Source organism: Phoca vitulina, unplaced genomic scaffold (assembly GCF_004348235.1).
Source record: "Phoca vitulina isolate PV1807 unplaced genomic scaffold, GSC_HSeal_1.0 scaffold8, whole genome shotgun sequence".
Classification (NCBI taxonomy): Eukaryota; Metazoa; Chordata; class Mammalia; order Carnivora; family Phocidae; genus Phoca; species Phoca vitulina.
The window spans coordinates 36,302,799-36,324,957 of NW_022589711.1; the positions used below are offsets into that span (position 1 = coordinate 36,302,799).

At 39.2% G+C, this 22,159-nt stretch overlaps 1 protein-coding gene across 1 annotated transcript in view; it reads right to left on the minus strand.

Moving 5' to 3' along the window:
- Nucleotides 1-22,159, minus strand: part of CFAP44 (cilia and flagella associated protein 44) — a 155,355-nt gene that overhangs the window by 114,530 nt on the left and 18,666 nt on the right. Inside the window, exons 4-9 of the mRNA XM_032406556.1 lie at nucleotides 21,940-22,099; nucleotides 17,618-17,780; nucleotides 13,559-13,661; nucleotides 8,375-8,591; nucleotides 6,566-6,680; nucleotides 5,048-5,212 (exon numbers count right to left, since the gene is read on the minus strand). Coding sequence (XP_032262447.1) covers nucleotides 5,048-5,212; nucleotides 6,566-6,680; nucleotides 8,375-8,591; nucleotides 13,559-13,661; nucleotides 17,618-17,780; nucleotides 21,940-22,099 — 923 coding nt within the window. The remainder of the gene's footprint in view (nucleotides 1-5,047; nucleotides 5,213-6,565; nucleotides 6,681-8,374; nucleotides 8,592-13,558; nucleotides 13,662-17,617; nucleotides 17,781-21,939; nucleotides 22,100-22,159) is intronic.

The following is a 22,159-nucleotide window of genomic DNA, read 5'->3' on the forward strand; positions in this document are numbered from 1 at the left end:
CTTCTGAAGCAGTTTCAAAAAAATAGAAATGGAAGGAAAACTTCCAAACTCTTTCTATGAGGCCAGCATTACCTTGATCCCAAAACCAAAGACCCCACCAAAAGAGAATTACAGACCAGTATCCCTGATGAATATGGATGTCAAAATTCTCACCAAAGTACTAGCCAATAGAATCCCACAGTACATTAAAAGGATTATTCACCACAACCAAGTGGGATTTATCCCTGGGCTGCAAGGGTGGTTCAATACCTGCAAATCAATGTGATACACTACATTAATAAAAGAAGAAAAAGAACCATATGATCCTCTCAATAGATGCAGAAAAAGCATTTGACCAAGTACAGCATCCTTTCTTTTTTCTTTTAAGGAATTTATTTATTTGGGGTGCCTGGGTGGCTCAGATGGTTAAGCGTCTGCCTTCGGCTCAGGTCATGATCCTAGGGTCCTGGGATCGAGTCCCGCATCGGGCTCCCTGCTAGGCGGGGAGCCTGCTTCTCCCTCTGCCTCTGCCTCTCTCTCTCTCTCTCTCTCTGACTTTCATGAATAAATAAAAAAAAAAAAAAAAAAAAAAAAGAATTTATTTATTTGTCAGAGAGAGAGAGAGAGCATAAGCAGGGGGAGCAGGAGGCAGAGGAAGAAGCAGCCTCCCCCACTGGGCAGGGAGCCCAGTGCAGGACTCAATCCCAGGACCCTATGGTCACAACCTGAGCCAAAGACAGACACTTAACCAACTGAGCCACCCAGGCATCCCTAGAGCCTCCTTTCTTAAAACTCTTCACAGTGTGGGGTAGAGGGAACATACCTCAATATCATAAAAGCTATATACAAAAAGCCTACAGCAAATATCATTCTCAATTAGGAAAAACTAAGAGCTTTTCCCCCAAGATCAGGAACACGGCAGGGATGTCCACTATCACTACTGCTGTTGAACATAGTACTAGAAGTCCTAGCCACAGCAATCAGACAACAAAAAGAAATAAAAAGCATCTGCATCAGCAAAGTAGTCAAATTTTCACTCTTTGCAGATGACATGATACTGTATTTGGAAAATCCAAAAGACTCCACCCCAAAATTGCTAGAACTCATACAGGAATTCAGCAAAGTGGCAGGATATAAAATCAATGCACAGAAATCAGTGGCATTTCTATACACAAACAATGAGACAGAAGAAAGAGAAAGTAAGGAGTCGATTCCATTTACAATTGCACCCAAAACCATAAGATACCTAGGAATAAACCTAACCAAAGAGGCAAAGGATTTGTACTCAAAAACCTATAGAACACTCATGAAAGAAATTGAGGAAGACACAAAGAAATGGAAAAACGTTCCATGCTCATGGACTGGAAGAACAAATATTGTGAAAATGTCTATGCTATCTAGAGCAATCTATACATTCAATGCAATCCCTATCAAAATACCATCAATATTTTTCACAGAGCTGGAACAAATAATCCTAAAATTTGTATGGAACCAGAAAAGACCCTGAATAGCCAAAGGAATGTTGAAAAAAGAAAAAAGAAAAAACCAAAGCTGGTGGTATCACAATTCCGGACTTCAAGCTCTATTACAAAGCTGTCATCATCAAGACAGTATGGTACTGGCACAAAAACAGACACATAGATCAATGTAACAGAATAGAGAACCCAGAAATGGACCCTCAACTCTATGGTCAACTAATCTTTGATAAAGCAGGAAAAAATATCCAGTGGAAAAAAGACAGTCTCTTCAACAAATGGTGTTGGAAAAATTGGACAGCCACCTGCAGAAGAATGAAAGTGGACCATTTCCTTACACCATACACAAAAATAGACTCAAAATGGATGAAAGACCTAAATGTGAGACAGGAATCCATCAAAATCCTAAAGGAGAACATAGGCAGCAACCTCTTTGCCCTTGGCTGCAGCAACTTCTTGCTAGACATGTCTTCAAAGGCAAGGGAAACAAAGGCAAAAATGAACTATTGGGACTTCATCCAGATAAAAAGCTTTTGCACAGCAAAGGAAACAGTCAACAAAACAAAAAGACAACCTACAGAATGGGAAAAGATATTTACAAACGTCTTATCAGATAAAGGGCTAGTATCCAAGATCTATAAAGAACTTATCAAACTCAACACAAAGAATAATCCAATCAAGAAATGTGCAGAAGACATGAATAGACATTTCTCCAAAGAATACTATAAATGGCCAAGACACATGAAAAAATGCTCAACGTCACTCAGCATTAGGGAAATACAAATCAAAACCACAATGAGATACTACCTCACACCAGTCAGAATGGCTAAAATTAACAAGTCAAGAAATGAAAGACGTTGGCGAGGATGCAGAGAAAGGGGAACCCTCATACACTGTTGGTGGGAAGGCAAGCTGGTGCAGCCACTCTGGAAAACAGTATGAAGTTTCCTCAAAAAGTTGAAAATAGACCTAGCAATTGCAGTACTGGGTATTTACCCAAAGATACAAATGCAGTGATCTGAAGGGGCATCGGCACCCCAATGTTTATAGCAGCAATGTCCACAATGTCCACATCAATGTCCAAACTATGGAAGGAGCCCAGATGTCCATTGACAGATGAATGAATAAAGAATATGTGGTATATATATACAATGGAATACTACTCAGCCATCAAAAAAATGAAATCTTGCCATTTGCAATGATGTGGATAGAGCTAGAGGGTATTATGCTAAGCAAAATAAGTCAATCAGAGAAAGACATGTATCATATGATCTCACTCATATGTGGAATTTAAGAAACAAAACAGGATTATATGGGAAGAGAGAAAGAAAATAAAACAAGATGAAACCAGAGAGGGAAATAAATCATAAGAGACTCTTAATCATAGGAAACAACTTGAGGGTTGCTGGAGGGGAGGGGGGTCACGGGATGGGGTAGCTGGGTGATGGACATTAATGTGATGTGATGTAATGAGCACTGGGTATTATATAAGACTGATGAATCACTGATCTCTACCTCTGAAATTAATAATACATTAGATGTTAATTGAATTGAATTAAAAATTTAAAAAATTGAGAAAAAAGAAAGAAAAGGCCCTGATTTTTTTTTCCAAAAGTCATTACTTCTTGCTTCATGCAAATTAGCAAGTAGGTGTAATGAGAACACCAGCCAAAATGTGACCCCTGGGATATTGCTCCCAACTGGAGCATAATAAATTATCATAGTGTCTTCTGTATATATGGAGATTAGTGAGAGAATACAGCCTGAATAAGAATTCTAATTTGCCCAATGTAAACTTTATGTCAAGGTATCTCTTAGGTCTTTCTGCATATAAAGTGGCCCTAAGGAGTAAATGTTCCCGTTATTTGGCGAGACATTATAATGAGCCCTGTTTTGAATTTACCAGTGGGCCCCTGGTAAAGGGAAATAGGCCTTTTAATGATTCAAGCACAATCTTCATTATGAGGAGAAAATGGATGTAGATGATGTCTTCACAAGAAAATGGTTCTCATTATTGATTTAGATTATACCATTCAGTTAAGGATTATTGTTTTGGGACAGGAGAGCAGAATGCTATGGAAGCATGAGGGAGCAGAGGTTCACCTCAGGAGGAAGAGAGATTGAGAAGGACTTCCTCTGTGAAGTACCAAAGCCTACCCTGAATGGATCTATTGACACACCCCACCCTGTTAACCTAGACTCGATAACTCAGCCTTTGGGAAAGTAACTTTCAAAGAGGAATCATGTTGTCACCTAGGGCTAGCCTCATGGGGGAGAGGCCCAAATCCTAGGGTAGAACTAACTCCCGGGAGCTGGGGTAGGTTTTTCCCAAAGGGTTAAATGTAGAGATTTACTGTGTAAAAGACTAAAGAGATTAGGATGAAATTTTTAAAAGAAGCCAGTTTAGAAATTAGTGGTGTTCATGAAGGGACACTCTGTGAAGTATTTGACTTCTTTTCTCTTGAGGTTTCCTTCCAGTTGGTATTTTGGCATTTTGGGTGACATATATCTTGGAAGCATAGTGAATATACTATATGACAAACAAAAGGACATAAAAATTTCCCAGAACAATGAGTAAAATCTAACAAAATTAAATTTAATATGGTAATGTAAAAATGTATACTTGGGTTCAAAAAGCCAATGCCAAGAAGACAAGAATGGGAGAGAGATGGTTTAAACAGTGCATTAGACATAGTAAGTACAACAGGTATCATAGAATGACCAGACTATTTTCAAAAATATAGTCTTACTTCTCATAATAATACTTCCTAAGGAAATATTATTTCCCCAGAGAATACTACCACTTTCTTCTGAAAGGCACCAGTAGGAATATGTACCAAGAGGACCACAAGGCAAATCAGCAGCCTCCAGCTTTGCCAGCAACAGCAGAGTATGACAACAACCAGGAGCACTTAGATGCTGGAGCAGTGTTCCAGGCTACCCCACACTATGGACTGGATAGTGTCTGCAGATGAGGACAAGTGAGTTCACCAGTGTAAGGAGCAAGGGGAAGGGAGTATCCATAGGCAAACCTCATCAGCTCACTTTTCAGTGTCATTTCTAATGGGTAACCTCAGTCAAAAATAAGAAATGTTTGGGGTGCCTGGGTGGCTCAGTCATTAAGCGTCTGCCTTCGGCTCAGGTCATGGTCCCGGGGTCCTGGGATCGAGCCCCATGTCGGGCTCCCTGCTCAGCGGGAAGCCTGCTTCTCCCTCTCCCACTCCCCTTGCTTGTGTTCCCTCTCTCTCTGTGTCTCTCTCTGTCAAATAAATAAAATCTTTAAAAAAAAAAAAATAAGAAATGTTTGGTACTTTTGTCCCTAGAAAATGGCCCATTCATACTGTGTGTTTTGAAAGGACATCTGTATCCACTGTTTATGTTCTGCTAAAATAGGTTTTCATCTTCTGAAACTACTATTTCAATGACAGAATCAAAATAACAGAAGTTCCCCTCAGAAAATGCACTCCTAAGATGCTATAAATTAATTTTGACTAGAATTGAAATATTTACCATAAGGAAAGCATTATCACCCAAAAGGGTGATCTGGAATCCATTTGTGTGCGTGCTACTGACCAAGTGTCAAGAAAACTTACCCTAATACATCCATCTGCCCCAACGGTGATAACTTCGCCCTCATCCAGCATTATCTGGTTAATGGGACCCTGATGACAAGACTTCCTTCCAGCTCGACAGAGCTCAACCTTGATGAGGCCGCCTTCCCACAACAGCATGTTGCCCCACCCTGAGCCCGAGAGCACCTGGCAGGTATGCAGAAAGGAAGGAATGTGCATTAAAACAGACAAACGTGGATATTTATGCCTCAAATGGCAGGTGAGAATTATTTTTATAGTTTCTCTTTCTTGATTATGAAAGTAAAAAAATAAGTATAGAAAAATAAGAAAATATAGAAATGAAAATTCACCACTTCGGAAACAACCACTAATCACATTTGTATGTATTTCTTCCTAGCATTATGCATAATTTTACATCATTGTGATTAGGCTGTACATTGCTGGTAATTTTTCAAATATATCACGTGCCCTCCTCAATACCCATCACCCGGTAACCCCATCCCCCCAACCCCCTTCCTTCTGTAACCCTCAGTGTGGTTCCCGGAGTCCAGAGTCTCTCATGGTTTGTCTCCCTCTCTGATTTCTTCCCATTCAGTTTTCCCTCCCTTCCCCTGTGGTCCTCCACACTATTCCTTATGTTCCACAGATGAGTGAAACCATATGATAATTGTCTTTCTCTGCTTGACTTATTTCACTTAGCATAATGCCCTCCAGTTCCATCCATGTTGATGCAAATGGTGGGTATTCATCCTTTCTGATGGCTGAGTTATATTCCATTGTAGATTCTAGTTTTTAAGAGTGATAATATTAAATGTTATAAGATGTGTCAAAAATTGTGAGGCCATTACTGAACTCAGCAGATTATAGCATAATAATATCCAATTTCAAACAGGAATAGTCATTTGGAACCAGCTCCTATTAATCCATTTAATCCAGCACTTCCCCAAGTATGTACCAACAAACACTAGTTCTTAGGATGTTTAAGAGGTATTCCTCTAGGCAATATGCCCACAAATTTTGCAAGAAGAAGAGAGAAAATAAACTAACAATGTTAAAGAATAAACTAACAGATTAAAGTTGAGTGCATCTGTAGGGTGCCACTGTGCAGTGGCTCAATCTTCCTAAAGAATAATCTGACAATAAAAGAGAAAGCCACAAGACTGTATACAACCTTTGAGCCAGTAAGTCCTCTTGGAGCATCATGACAAAAGAGGAGGGACAGATAAACATAATAATCCATGACAATAAGTGACAATATGTCACTATGTTAATATATTAAAATGCTTGCATACTTTATATATGCGTGTATAATATTTAGCATAAAAAAAGGTATTTACATGTGGATTATGACTACTCCCTAGAACTATATTAATTAAAATTGATAATCTGAAGAGGCAAAATTACATGTTCATTATATTTACAATGATAGTATCCATTATTACTAACATTGGCAGTGGTTTTTAGAATGTCTAATGTACTTTCATATATTTTCATTTTCAAAACATAATTTTATTATTGTAGAATAGTGGCTGTACTCACCTTCCCATCCGGGAGCTGCATGTAACCTTCTATATCAGAAGTGGCTGTTTTGCCAAATCGACCCAATGAGCCCTGAAGCTTGAGACCAGTGAATGTTAGAGCCATTTCCCAGAACCTGCAAACAAGAAAGAGACTGAATGCACCTCAAAGAGGCTTTATTTATTTTTATTATCACTCAAGCATTTACATGTTTCAGAGTCACATATATTATTTCATTTATTCATTCATCTAACTAATATGTATTAAGTATCACCTACCTGTCAGGCAAAGTTCTAGGTAATATGAATTCAGAATTGAGCAAAATAGACAAAATAAATTCCCTGCTTTTCAGGATATTTTATCTTAGAGTCATGCTGTCCTATGCAGTTGGCCCTAGCCAAGTTTGACTATCTTAATTTAGACTTAATGTAATTAACACTAAATCAAATTTAAAACTCTGTTTCAGTCAGACCAGCCAGTTTCAAGTACTCAATAGCTACATGCAGCTAGTGACTACTAGACTGGACAACATAGAACATTTCCATCTTGGCATGTAAAAAGATGTAAAAGTTTTCAAAAAATTCTAATTTACTTGCTGTGTAGCTTAAGAGTGATTGTGCTCTCAATCTCTCATGAATAAAATAAGAATACTAGTAGAACCTACCTCATAAAATTGTTGAAAAACTCTTAGAACAGTGCCTTGCACATAAAATCAATGAATAAAGGTTGGTTATTACTAGCATTTATTATTAATAGTTTAAGTAAGTGAACAGTCAGATGATGAAAAACATGTAGAAAAAAGAATCTGGCCTACCAACTAGATATAAAATAGATAATGGATGGTATCAACAAGCCAGTAATATGAAGCCAAAAGCTTAAATAACCAACATCCTTCTCCAAGGCTTTCATAGGTCCCCTGATCATACATTTCCATATACTCTGTTTCTTCTACAGCACTTCACACATGAAATTATTTGATTTCTCTCTCCAAAGATACAATGCAAAGAAAATATGCACTTTACTAAATGATGGGAGAATGTAAAGAATTGGAAATTTTTAGCCTACAGCTAGCAGAAGATTACTTAAGAATTCCCCCAAATTTCCATTTTAAAATCTATTCAATTAATCTGTATTTCTAATGAATAAATAAGAAGAGAGCCAGGTTTAAATTTGAATAAGAGAAACTTAGGATAAAAATGTCTTTCTCGAAAAGGACACTGGAAATCTAGTTATGAGCAGCTCGAAGGAGGTGGTAGAAGGTTATTAAATAAATGCATAAGACAGGGTAGAACGAAGACCGAAAAAGACAAAATCATTCCATCCTGAAAAAGAGAGCAGAGTGTGAAAGAGTGAAAAGGACATGGAATTTTGAGCCAGAGACCTGAGATCAAAAGTAGGCTCTGTTACAATTTAGTACTGAGGGTCCTGTGTTAGGAATGATTCTGTTATAACTCATGTTTTACAGATGAATACTGAGTTCAGAGATGTCAAAATGACTTAGCCATCATACAATATTGCTGCCACAAATTTAAAAGTGGATCTGAAAACTCAATATGCCATGTTAGTAAGCAGTATACAAACCCTTTTAGGTGGTAAAGCCTGTAAGGCAGCAGGCTAAATTTAAAAGCCCTTCTTTTTATCTATACTGGTTTCAGTAATAAAAGCCCCATATCCGATTAGAAAAGCAGCACTACAGTTAGCTTTGAAGAGAACACATTTAAAAATTATCCTAATGTTAACATCAGCACAAATGTCTCCAGATGGCTGATCCTCTTAAGACAATATCCTTAATGATAATCTACCAGCACCTGTACCAGTCACACAACCTACTTGATGTGGCCTGATCCCGATGTAGTAAGCTGCTCATCATCCTCAGGATTAAAAGTAACCTTAAAAACTTCCTGGGAAAAAGCTTTTGTCCTCAGTATGGGCTGTTCTTCTTTCCAATTCCAGATGGTCAGTGTGTAATCAGGGTTGCTGCCAACAGAGGCTAGCAAGGTACCATTGTAGTTAAAATCCACATAAGCATAGCCCAGCTCAGTCCCATCTGAAAGGATGAATGGGAGTCTAATGAACAAAGGCAACATTTCATTTTCAAAAGTGTATTATTAAAAAAAAAAAAAGGAGGGAAAGAGAGTGAGTACCCTTGGTGATAACTATTGATGAAAGAATGCCAAGAATTCCCAAAGAAACAATCCAAAATCATGCATCACCCTTGGCTTTAGAATGTATTACATGACATGAGGGGGAGAGTGAAGAAATCTTAGTCACATTTTGCATGAGAAAAACACCTTGAGAACACATTCCATTCTATGGAGTGGGGTAGGGGGGTACAAAATCCTGTTAGATGGCAGAAAGGTATCAATCTGTAATTAGAAATTTGCCACTGGAAAATTCATCAAATAAAAATCGAGGACTTCAGGTTTCTGGTTATGCATGTAAGGAGCTTGGAAGTTAGCATTCCATCCTAACAACAAATAAAAAGCTGAACACACTGAAAAATCAACAACTCTTCTTGGATTCATAAGTGAGGGAAGGACACAGGGCAAATGGCTGCTCCCAAGACTGGAGAGACTGGTGGGTGAGGTGCATTTGCAACTTACCACAGCAGGAACTCACAAGCAGTAACAGCTAAAACAGCAGAGAGAACCAGGGCCAGGGTAATAAAACCTGAACAGTTATAACTGAAGAATTGCTGGAGCTCAGTGTGGACAAGTTGGAGAGTTAAAAACTCCAGGGGGACCCAGTCATAAGTCGGCCCCAACAATATTGTGAGATTTATCCCCAGGAGCTTGACCAGGTTCCCACAGTAAATACTAGAAAAACAACTCAGGCTTTCAACAGGGGGAGGGGGAAAAGGAACCATTTTGAAACACACCAGAACACTTCGTTCTTCTTAATAAGGCCTGTCCTCAGGAGAAACTAATTAACCTGGGGAAGGAAATACCCAACTCTAGCCCCCTCTAACTGATGTGGTTTTGGAATATAGGTGAGGTTCGGTGGGTGGGGTCCGGAGCCAACGACAAAGAAAGAATTCTTGAGATGTCTTTGGTGCAAAACGATGGTTTTATTAAAGCACGGGGATAGGACCCGTGGGCAGAAAGAGCAGCTGCACCAGGGTTGTGAAAGGTGGCTGATTATATACCATGGGGCTGGGGGAGGTAAGGAAAAAGGGAGGTTTTCAAAAGAACTTTTTCATATGCTAAAGAGGACCTACAAGACACCAGAGGCCTCGCCATTGTCAAATTAAGGTTGTTTTTCCTTCTAGCAAGGCATCAACATTAAGATAGTTGGGAGCTTCCTGGAGGAACATTATACTCTGTATTATATACTCTGCTTCAAGTATCTGTCAATGGGCTGCAGGTTATAAGGACATTTAATTTTATCTACATTTCCTTCTGGAAGCTAGGTTATTGACAGAAATGCTTTGTTCTTGTAGATTGCTAAGACATTTGTAAACTGAGGGAGACTCAGGTCTTGCAGGATTGTGATCTCTATAAGTTAATGATTTGTTTTTCCTTTCCTTAGCTTTAGGGCAGCCAGGAGTGTCTGAGGAATGTCACATATATCCCATGGGGGAGGCGGTTTGTGGGGTGTCACCTTCTGCTTTGTCCTCAGCTTACCTTCTATTCCCTCATCATAATCATCCTGTCCCACCGAAGGGGGAGAAAACAACTCAGAAACATTTGTGAAGTTCAGTTCAGAGGCAGAGGCTCACGAAAAATTTGAGACTTAATCAGAGAACTAAAGAACACTTCCCCTCCCCCCCACACCTTACCACCAAGTTATAAAAGGCCTATTTACAGCAATTATCTTTCCCCACAACACCATGTCTGGCTATCAAGAAAAAATTACAAAGCATACCAAAAGGCAAGAAACACAGTTTGAAGAGACAGAACAAGCATCAGAACCCGATATGGCACAGATGTTGGAATTATCAGACTGGGAATTTAAAACAACTATGATTAATATGCTAAGGGCTCTAATGAATAAAGTAGACAATATGCAAGAACAAATGGGCAATGTAAGCAGAGAAATGGAAATCCTAAGAAAGAACGAAAAGGAAATGCTAGAGATAAAAAACATTATAACAGAAATGAAAAATGTCTTTGGTGGGCTCATTAGTAAACTGGACACAGCTGAGGAAATAATCTCTGAACTACGGAATAGATCAATAGAATCTTCAGAGAACTGAAGAGCAAAGAGAACAAAGACTGATGAAAATGGAACAGAATATCTAAGAACTATAGAACAACTACAAAAAGTAGAGTGTATGTATAATGGGAATACCAAAAGGAGAAGAAAGAGAGAAAGGAACAGAAGAAATATTTGAAACAGTAATGACTGAGAATTTCCCGCAAATTAAAATCAGACACCAAACCACAGATCTAGGAAGCTCAGAGAACACCAACTAGAATAATGCCCAGAAAACTACAGAAAATGAAAATAAAGGAAGAACTCCTAAAAAAAAGCCCAAGGGGGAAAAAAACCTTACCTATAGAAGAATGGAGAGTTATATCCAACTTCTCTTCAGAAACCATATAAGCAAGAAGAATGGACTGAAATATTTAAAGGAAAGGAAGGAAAAAAACCCCACCAACCTAGAATTCTGTACCTTGTGAAATTATCCTTTGAAAGTGACCGATACATACTTTCTCAGACAAACACTGAAGGAATTTGTTGCCAGGAGACCTGCTTTGCCAGAAATGTTAAAAAGAAGTTCTCTAAACAGAAGGCAAATAACATAGGTCAGAAACTCAGGTATACATAAAGGGATGAAGAGGACTGAAGAAGGAGTAAGTGAAAGTAAAATAAAAAACTTTTGTTTTTCTTATTCTTAATGTAATAAACAACAGTTCAAGAAAAGAAAACTACAAAACAGTATCTTTCATGAACGTAGATGCAAAAATCCCCAACAAAATATTAGCAAATTGAATCTAACAATGTACAAAAACAATTAGATTATTATTTTGTGGATATCAACAAACTGATTTTAAAGTTCAGACAGACAGACAAAAGACCCAGAATAGTCAACATAATATTAAGTGAAAAGAACAAAGTTGGACTGATAATACCTGACTTCAAAACTTCCTATAAAGCTACAGTAATCAAGACAGTGTGACACTGGGGAAAGAATAGATAAATAGGTAAATGGAACAGAATAGAAAGCCCAAAAATAGACCAACAGGAATATATTCAGCTGATCTTTGAGAAAGGAATGGAGGCAATATAACAGAGCAAGGACAGTCTCTTCGACAAATGGTGCTGGAACAGCAGGACATCCATAGGCAACAAATAAGCAAACAAGCAAACAAATAAATTAATGTAAACATAGACCTTATACCTTTCATAAAAATTAACTCAAAATGGATCGTAGGCCTAAGTATAAAATGTGAAAACATAAAACTCCTAGAAGATAACGTAGAATAAAACCTAGATGGCCTCGGGTATGGTGATGCCTTTTTAGATTCCACACCAAAGACAGACAGGATCCATGAGAGAAGTCACTGATAAGCCAAGATTCATTAAAATGAAAAACTCCTCTGAGAAGGGCAATGTCAAGAAAATGACAAAACAAGGCACAGACTGGGAGAAAATATTTGCAAAAGGCATATGTGATAAAGGACTATTACCAAAAATATACAAACAACTCTTGACACTCAAATATAAGAAATGAACAACTCGATTACAAAATGGGCCAAAGACCTTAACAGACAGCCTCACCAAAAACATGCAGGTAACATAAACATTTAAAAAGACGCTCCACGTCCTATGGGAACCACAAATTTAAAGACTAAGATACTGCTACACACCTACTTAGAATGGCCAAAATCCAAATCACTGACAACACCGAATGCTGATGAGCAAGAGTTCTCATTCACTGCTGGTGGGAACGCAAAGTGGTACGGCCACTTGGGAAGACAGTTTGTCAGTTTCTTACAAAACTAAGCAGACCCTTACCATGCTCCAGTAATTATGCTCTTTGGTATATACCCAAAGTAGTTGAAAATTTATGTTCACACAAAAACCTGTATTCAGGTGTTTATTGCAGCTTTATTCATAATTGCCAAAATTTGGAAACAACTAAGATGCCCTTCAATATGCAAATGAATAAACAGTGGTGCATCCAGACAACGGAATATTATTCAGCACTAAAAAGAAACGGGCTATCAAGCCATGAAAAGACAGGGAGGAACCTTAAATTCATATTCCTAAGTGAAAGAAGTCAATCTGAGAAGGCTACACACTGTATGAGTCCAACTATGTGACATTCTGGAAAAGGCAAGCCTGTGGGGACAATAAAAAGATCAGTGGTTGCCAGTGTGGAGGCAGTCATAAATAGGGAGAGCACAGAGGATTTTTAGGACAGTGGAAATACACCATATGAGATTATAAGGATGGATATACATCATTAGACATTTGTCTAAACCCAGAGAATACAACACCAAGAGTAAAGCCCAGGGGACACTGTGGACTCTGGGTGACTATGATGTGCTAACAGAGACTGGTCCTCAGTAAAAAATGTACCTGGTGAGTGATAACAGGGAACGTTATGCACGTGTAGGGGAAGAGGGCTATGGGAAATCTCTGAACCTTCCTCTCAATTTTATTGTAAATCTAAAACTGCCCTGAAAAGTAGTCTGTTTAAAAAACTACTAAAATTAATTATATGGAAAGCAAAATTCATAAGAGAACTGTGGTGATTAAGTTCATGTGTGGTTATTTTAATCTGGGTGGGCCTCATTCAATCAGTTGAAAGTCCTTAAAAGCAAAACTGAGGTTTCACTGAGGAAGATGAAATTCTACCTGAACATGTAGCATCAGCCCCAGCCCAAGGATGTCCAGCCTACTGGCCTGCCCTACAAACTTCAGACTTGCCAGCCCCTACAAGTACATAAGCCAATTCCTTTAAGTAAATCTCTTTTCTACCTCCTCCTAGTTCTCTGTCTCTGGAAGACCCTGAATGTTGTTAACCTTGAACATGGAATATTTTAGAGGATATACTGAGCTCACCTTGAAGGATTCTGTAGGGCTTCAAAGAAGGATATTCATAGATGATAATCTTTGGGAAAACACCTTTTTCAGCTACTGTGAAGTAAGTTTTATCAGGATGAACCTATAAAAAGTAAAATCTCACTTAAATAGTAAAAGGAGAATTTTCTTATAAATAGTTCTATTAATGTAGTATTTAGCATCTGTGATTTTATAATTTATTAGGATCCACTCCAATAGAAAACTAAAAAATGGGCATCTGATAAGCACGTGGTGATGGATGTGATTTAAACTGAAACCTAGGGGAATACTCATTTTAAGTTTTACTTTTGTTAATAGAGTCATCTCTACCTCTACAATTTTTTTAATTGCCATCAGAAGAGCTAGAAAGTGGTTCTCAATCGTTAGCACACATCAGAACCACAGGGAGGGCTTATTAAGGCACAGAGGGCAAGCCCTACCACCAAAGTTTCTGATTCAGTACATCAGGGCTGGGCCCCCAAAATTTGCATTTATATCTCTAACAAGTTCCAGGTGATGTTGATGCTGCTAGCCTGGGGACCACTCTTTGAGAACAACTAAGTTAGATGAATTGTTTACCCTCCATATATAAATCAGCCTAAATTTTTGTACAGAAAAATTCATGTTTCCAGAATAGGTTACAGCTCAGTTTAAAAAAAAATTTCACCTTGGACAAATTCACCACAAATACATATAAACTTACTAGAAGTGAGAAAGATAAAATATTTTCAAGCCAGATGCAGAGGAAAATATAGTAAATGTGCCCTGGGTAAACTATTTGTGTCAGCATTTCAAATGATAGCAGTATAAATCTTATAGAATTATATGTTTATTCCTGTTATTTTTGTTCATTCGTAAGCCAAGGTGCAGGAAGAGTAAATGGATAGCCTAAAAATAAAAATAGGCTATTACAAAAATAAACTATTTAAGACACATATTGTGCTTTATGAAATTCTATTTTCGGTTACCATGTTGCAACTCCTGATTTTCTACCTGTGCAACAGGAGCTTTCCTCAGAGGATATAGGTTGCACTGTAGGTTTTGGTACCCAAAATAACATTGTAGCTTTTTTTCTTCTCCCCACACATGGGGCCATAAGACCTATAATAAGGTCTTCCTGCTGACGCCTCTTCCATTCAAGTAAACACCCATCACTTCAGCTTGAAACCAGGCTTGGCTTTATAGGATGGACACTCAGTGAGAGAAAAACGCTTATTGCATGCTTATTATGTGCCCCAGACACCGTGTACGTTTTATATGAATTAATTCCCTTAAATTTTACATCAACCTTGTGAGTTCGGATACCCTTATCCTTCCCATCTTTTTCATGAGGAAATAAGCACAGAGAGGCTAAGTAACTTGAAGTCGTAAAGCTTGCAAATGTCAGAGGTAGGATTCAAGCCAGGTGTTGGAAGCCAAGAAGAAAGGGGAACTAAAAAATAGGAACTACGAAGGACTTAGAGGGAAACAGGTTACGACTACATCTTTCTAGATGCCCATTTACAGAAGAATATTGTGTGGGATATGCGGTCACAGAAATCTGTATAGGAATTCAGGCACATCTTTTACCACTCTAGGTCTGGCCTCCAGTAAGGGAAAAAGTTTCAGCCCTTTCAGATCAGAAGCTCTGTGGGGTTGAGTTTGGTGTTTTATTTTTAGTGGAGATCTGGAATTAATGAGTCATTTACTTTACACTCAACATACTATCTTTTCTGAAAGATAGTTGATATGCCCGCATTACCCATTTCTCACAGGTTTCTTATTGCCCTGCAAGAACACTTCTTATCCACAAACGGATAACTGTTTCAGGAAAAAATGAAGTGATGAGGACAGCTGAGGAAAGGCCCCTATCCAAGCACTGACAGCTCCAGCATGCATGGAGAAAAGCCCTGTGGACATGCAAATGCCCAGAGTCCAGGGGGGTGAGGATTCGGATTAGCATTCTTGACCACAGCACACCTCTACCTACTGACCTCAGACCAAGTTACTGTACAACAAAACAGAAATTTCAAAACTACTATTGGCCATAAAGTGAGAGGAAAAAAAGCGATAGTTACCTGTTTCTCAGTACTCTGCAGGTGATATGGACCTCAGGGCTCATGACACCTCAGGGTGGCCCCTGACTGACTTCCCTCCACAGAACCCGTGACCCTCACGTTGGGCCTGTGAATATTTGCACACGGCTGGTGCCACATTATCATGTACTTGGATGGATCTAGGTTTTTGGTTTTTTGCTTTTTAACATGCGTCTTGCCTCTTTAGATGGATTTTAAACTCTCTGAATTCATAGAGGTCCAGAACCCTTCTTCATTTAAATCCCTGCATGTTCTGAGTACTGTTGGACACACAATGTAATATAATAAATTCTTGTTGGGGAGCCTGGGTGGTTCAGTCATTTGAGCATCTGACTTTGGCTCAGGTCAGGGGTCTGGGGTCCTGGGATCGAGCCCCACATCAGATCCACGCTCAGTGGAGAGTCTGCTTGTCCCTCTCCCCTTCCCTACCCCACCCCGCTCCTGCTCTGTCTCTCTCTCAAATAAATAAAATCTTTTAAAAAACAATCATAATTAATTAACTAATTCTTGTTGAGGACAGGGACTTTACCATGCACACGTGTTATGTATAGATAGATGATCAAAAAAGAAATAATCATGAGACTATCTTCACTCATCCATCTCACCATATCCTGTTTCCATAACCACTCCAAGTTCTATTTGTGGATCTTAGATTTTCCTTACCTTCTCCATTCCCATTCATGTCCCTATTTCATTTCTCAGAGCAAGAATCTTCAAAACCTCTCCACTCACCTCCATTTCTAATCTAAATACCCTACCAGGTCCCATCTAATCTAATCAAAAGTATTTCCCACCACTCCCTGCTAGGTTGGCCCAGTCTCTCTGTTGGAGCTGCACCAGGCTTTCTGTTGGAAGCCCTCCACCTCTGCAGGGTGTCGTGATGTGGGCCCTGCACCTCCCAGTTCTGTCTGGGCTGCTCACACCTGACAGGCAGGGTAAGAGCAGGGCAGCCTTCTATTTAGATCATGATCCTTCTAAAAAACCCTTTGAGCATCTGCTATGGAAGTGCTGCTTATATGCACCCCAAATCCTGCGTATTTCTCCTCCTTTCCCTGTCTCACATAGCCTACTCTGAACAGGGGCCCCTCTCATGACTCTAAAGACACCAAGAGGTGTTTCTCGGATTGTTATTGGTGAGAGCAGATCTAGGGACACCTGCTTTTAAGGATCACAGAGTAGAAAAACAGTCAAGGTAAAAACTCAGGTATGGGGCCAAGTGCTATAGAGAGGTCAGGTAAGATACAGTTAGAAAGGTATTCTTTGGATTTGGCTACTCAAAGGGCCGTTGGTCACTTTAGTACGGGCAATTTCAGCGAGGTGGGAGGGAAAAAAACAGCAGAAGCTTGGCTTTGAAGGGAAAAGTTAGCGGGTAAAGAGAAGGCATGGTTAGAGAGGGGCCCTTTAAGGTGAGAACAAGTTGATTTAGTGTACTTTTATGCTGAGGATGAAAAGTCTAAGGAAGTAGAGGCCGAAGATACAAGAAAGAAGGTGACTGATGGAGACAGGTACCTGAGGAGGAAGGAAGAGACAGCCTCCAAATCACATGCAAATCCTTTTGTCGACTGCTCAAAATTACTGAACGTACAACCTATACTTGATCTCTTAATGTTCGATTCTATACCTACATCTTATCTGGCGCTTATCTCTATTATTTGGATTATCATTGGTGCTATTCATCTGAGTATTTTTGCAGAATGGCAACATGGAGTTCAATAGGAAAACCCTGCAGGACTGGGGGAAGCCACTTAACCTCCACCAGCTCCAGTTTCCTTATCTGCAAAATGAGATGATAGTATCATCAACATAATGCTGTAATACTGCACAGAGATCATGTCAGTGAATGGAGTGGTTGTAATCGTTGAATTGGAAATGCCTTAATCCTACAATACTGCATATGGTATTGGCACCTAACAGCCTGGCCAGTCCACAGAAGAAACAAATACAAAAGGATAGATTTTTTTTTCCTCAGTCACTACCAGCATACCCCAATGACACCAATTCCTCTCCCACTGCTACTTCGCAGGTACGTCTGTTCCTTGGTTTTCAAATTCAGAAGGATCAGCTGGTTCCCAGCTATGTACATCACAGTATTGCTGTCCAGAAGTTGTAGGTTGGCCCGCTTTCTGCAGTCATAACCAAAGGAATGACTGAGGGAAGGTTGTTAAGGAAAAGAAGTGAAACAAAGTAAACATCGGAGAGACAGGAAACCTAATGAAATAAACACATTTGAACAGTTGTGACATTAGACAAAGGTTCAGTGTTGAAGTAGTGGAATTTTTACTTTGAAACCCAGAGTTTTTATTTATTACTAATGCAACTTTGTTTTTAAATGAGGTGAAAATTCTTATACTCTGATTTAATCAATATTTTAATTTTCCTAGGGAGATCCTGAAAGCAGATTAATTTTATAAAAGTAAAAGTATTATATAGGCCTCTTCCTTGATGTTGAAAGGCGAGATGTTTAAAATTCTGACAGAATGTTTTAAAGTTCTGACAAACCAGTGACAATCTGACTAATATAATAAATCCACATAAATATAATTGAAATTTAATTCATATGAACAAATTATGAAAATGGACTAAATAAGATATAGTATATAAATATGTATAATAAATATGCTAACATTTCCTTTCGGAGCTCATTAGTATGTACAGGTGTGTGCATGAGTGTGTGTGTGTGCACGCACATTTATGCTATAGCGCAAATCTGAACTAATTCAATATAGAGGTTAAAATAACCTAAGTTTTTATAAAACATCTCTTAAATGTACATTGTTACTACATTCAAGTTCAAATTAATATAACCCAAGATATAAATGTAATAAGTAAATGAGATTAATCTACAAAAAATATAGTTTGCAAAAGAAATATATTACATAGTGTATCTTAAGTAGATGGATTCGTATTTTCTTTTCTTTTTTTTTTTTTAAAGATTTTATTTATTTATTTGACAGAGAGAGGCACAGCGAGAGAGGGAACACAAGCAGGGGGAGTGGGAGAGGGAGAAGCAGGCTTCCCGCAGAGCAGGGAGCCCGATGTGGGGCTCGATCCCAGGACCCTGAGATCATGACCTGAGCCGAAGGCAGACGCTTAACGACTGAGCCACCCAGGCGCCCCGGATTTGTATTTTCTAAGAACTCACTGTTGAACACAAAAATTAAAGGATCATTGGAGAAATCTTTATTTCTTGGGCCCTTCTTTAAAAAATAAATTCTGATTTTAGAAGTTTACCCTTATTTGTAAGTGAATATTTTTAGAGAAAGAAACTATGTAGAATTTTTAACAAGAAAAATATCTACAATTGTAAAAAAGAGAAAATTTTAATGCAATCGAATTGTGAAGTATATACAAATTACAACCAACTATACGTAACTATACTTAGCTCATTGCCTAAGAGTTAAGTTGAAAAAGAGAGAGAACATTTCAGGGCTTTTGATCTGTTCAAGAAAAAGGAATTTTATCAATTTAATAAAAATATAAACACCTAAAACTGAATTTTATATAAAAGCGCAAATAAATGTGTGATCCAAAGATCTTGCTGAAGCTATTCAGGCCTCATGGAAACTACCTGAGGCCTCCTTACAAATAAAGAGTGGGAACCACAGGCTCTTTATCTTCACAGAGGCTGGTACGGGGCAGGAGGCTTCACCTACCCTCCTTTTCCCTTTCCCCAAACTGCTGTTCTCACCTTTCCTTCCTTCTCTCCTTTCTCTGTTCCCAGGTGCCAGTGTAACACTTTGGAGGGCTAAAAGCTACGTCTATAGCTATGACAGTAGAAGTAGGCTACCATCTCTTCACTAACTTGGGTGGCGGTTGGGGATCACACATGTGATCATTTATCTGATATTATCATCTCTAATTTTGGGGTGGGGGGCGACTCCCTTTTACTTGCCGCTGCTCTCCGATGCAGAATGGGTAAGACTGTTACTTCCCAAACTCTCCCCTTCAAATCACAGCCTATTTCTTCTCGCAGGTCATCTCTATTTCCCAGAGTGCCGAGTGCAGTGTCTTGAGCCTTAGGCATTCAATAAATGTCTGTTGGATTAATTAGTAACTAGAGCCCGATCCTTCTCTTTTAACCCCAGAGAACAGCGGCAGCCACTAACCAGAGCTTTGACGATGTTAAATTATGTTCTGCTATACCTTCAACTCCTCTCTGTTTTATCCCATCCTCTCTTCTGGCTTGCGTCTTATTAACTTCCTATCAGAGACCCAGGGCCTTCACTGTTCATGGGCATCTAGGACCCTCACTTTAAAATTGCATTTAAGGGACGCCTGGGTGCTTCAGTTGGTTAAGCATCTGCCTTTGGCTCAGGTCATGATGCCAGGGTCCTGGGACTGAGTCCTACATTGGGCTCCTTGCTCAGCGGGAAGCCTGCTTCTCCCTCTGCCTGCCACTCCCCCTGTTTGTGCTCTCTCTCTCTGACAAATAAATAAATAAAATCTTTTAAAAAAATAAAATAAAATTGCATTTAATTACGTCTTATATAAATTATTCTATAGTTTAGAATTATTCTATGGTTTAGATATTTTTTAAAGATTTTTTTTTTTTTTTGACAGAGAGAGAGAGAGACAGCGAGAGAGGGAACACAAGCAGGGGGAGTGGGAGATGTTCCAAAGAGGTAGCTTTTGATTCAAGGTCTGGAAAAGCTAATAATGTAAGCTATCCAAAAATGAGATAAGCTACTTTGTGACTTCCCTGGTGTTGAAAGTGTTCACAAAAGTCTATAGGTTATATAGCCACTCATCCAGCATAAATATAAGCAATTCATACCTTGAGTCAATAGTCAAGGTCACTCTGACTCTTATTATTTGGAATCTAGGCATATCTCTCCAATACTGAGATCCCCGTATCCTGGAGCAGCAAGTCCCCAGTATTGGGGGCTCAGAGAAGACGACACAATCAAAAGTACCTGGGAAGCTTTTTCAGACTACAAGTCCCCAAGTCCCTCTCCCCACGGATATAATGCAGTAGGTCCAGGAAAGGTACCAGACTATGTGTATTTCAGGAAAAGCTTCAGGGCGACTCTGATAAACCCCCTCATTTAAAACAAATAGGCTAGAAGAAAGGCAACAGCATAACTTTTATCAGCAACTTGTCCAAAGACCACATATGCACAAAAGTCTTCAGGAGAGAAAACTCCAAGTTATAAGATTCAGGGGGAATTAGTTTTAGGTACACCTGGGATTGAAACAGAAAACTATACTAACATGTTCTATTTTTACATAAAAAGCAAAACTGGAGTCAGGAAGTACATGGCCCTCCTCTTTAAGCACACCTTGTCTAAGAGGCCATGTGGTCATCACCACCACCCCTCTGAAGGTAAGCATACTAAACTGCCAGCCAAGAGCATGAATGGAAATCTCCCAACTCCACCTGACAAACCTAACATCGTACAGTGAGAGCAGACCCTAAATCTTCTTGTTGATTATCCCCACCTTTAATTTTTTTCATGGACTCTTACTCTCCAGACCAATTTAAAACTTGTTATTTGAGGGGCGCCTGGGTGGCTCAGTTGGTTAAGCGACTGCCTTCGGCTCAGGTCATGATCCTGGAGTCCCGGGATCGAGTCCCGCAGCGGGCTCCCTGCTCGGCGGGGAGCCTGCTGCACCCTCTGACCCTCCCCCCTCTCATGCTCTCTCTATCTCATTCTCTCTCTCAAATAAATAAATAAAATCTTTAAAAAAAAAAAACTTGTTATTTGAGGCCCTACTTCCTCAGGGTTGTCTTCTCTGATATTCATCTGATAAATAATGTGTAAGTACCACTGCCTGCCTATGGCATCAGTGTTTTAAGAAATCAATGATTTTTAACTTGGTAGGCATTGAGAAAGGGACACCAGCTGGTAGAGGTGGGAAACCAGGATAAGAGGCCTTCTGGTCTCCTTCACATCATGTCTCATGAAAGAACAGCCAGAAAAGCATCATTTCTCTTTATGGTTATTAGGCATCAACAAACGCTTGTTTAAATTAAAGTCATGTATTTCTATCTCAACTTCTCTAAGTGCCAAGCTTCTTAGAATCACCTAAGACAGGGATCGGCAAACTTTCTGGAAAAGGCCAGACAGTAAATATTCTAGGCTTTGTGGGCCAGGTGCCCTCTGTTATAACTACTTAATTCTGCCCTTGTAGTGTGATGGCAGCCACAGACAAAATGTAAATGAATAGGAATTGCTGTGTTCCAATAAAACTTTATTCACAGAAACAGACGAGAGGCCAGATTTTGTGCATGTACGGCTAGTTTGCCGACCCCTGACCTAAGAAGCTGAAATCCAAAAATTATACACATATAACTGGAGTGGATACACAAGTGTGAGAAGATCCAGTGGTATGTTCGAATCCGGAGTCACAAAAGGCATTGAAACAAGCTCCACATAATTGTAGAAGAAGTTCGCCGAGATTTTCTTCTTAACTTTCTCCTCCGCCTCTTCTGAGGCTGGAGCAGGGGCTTCCATATACTGAGATTCTAAAAAGTTAAAATATTTTAACTAAGAGGAGCGTCTGGTGAATCCTAAAATTGTATTTC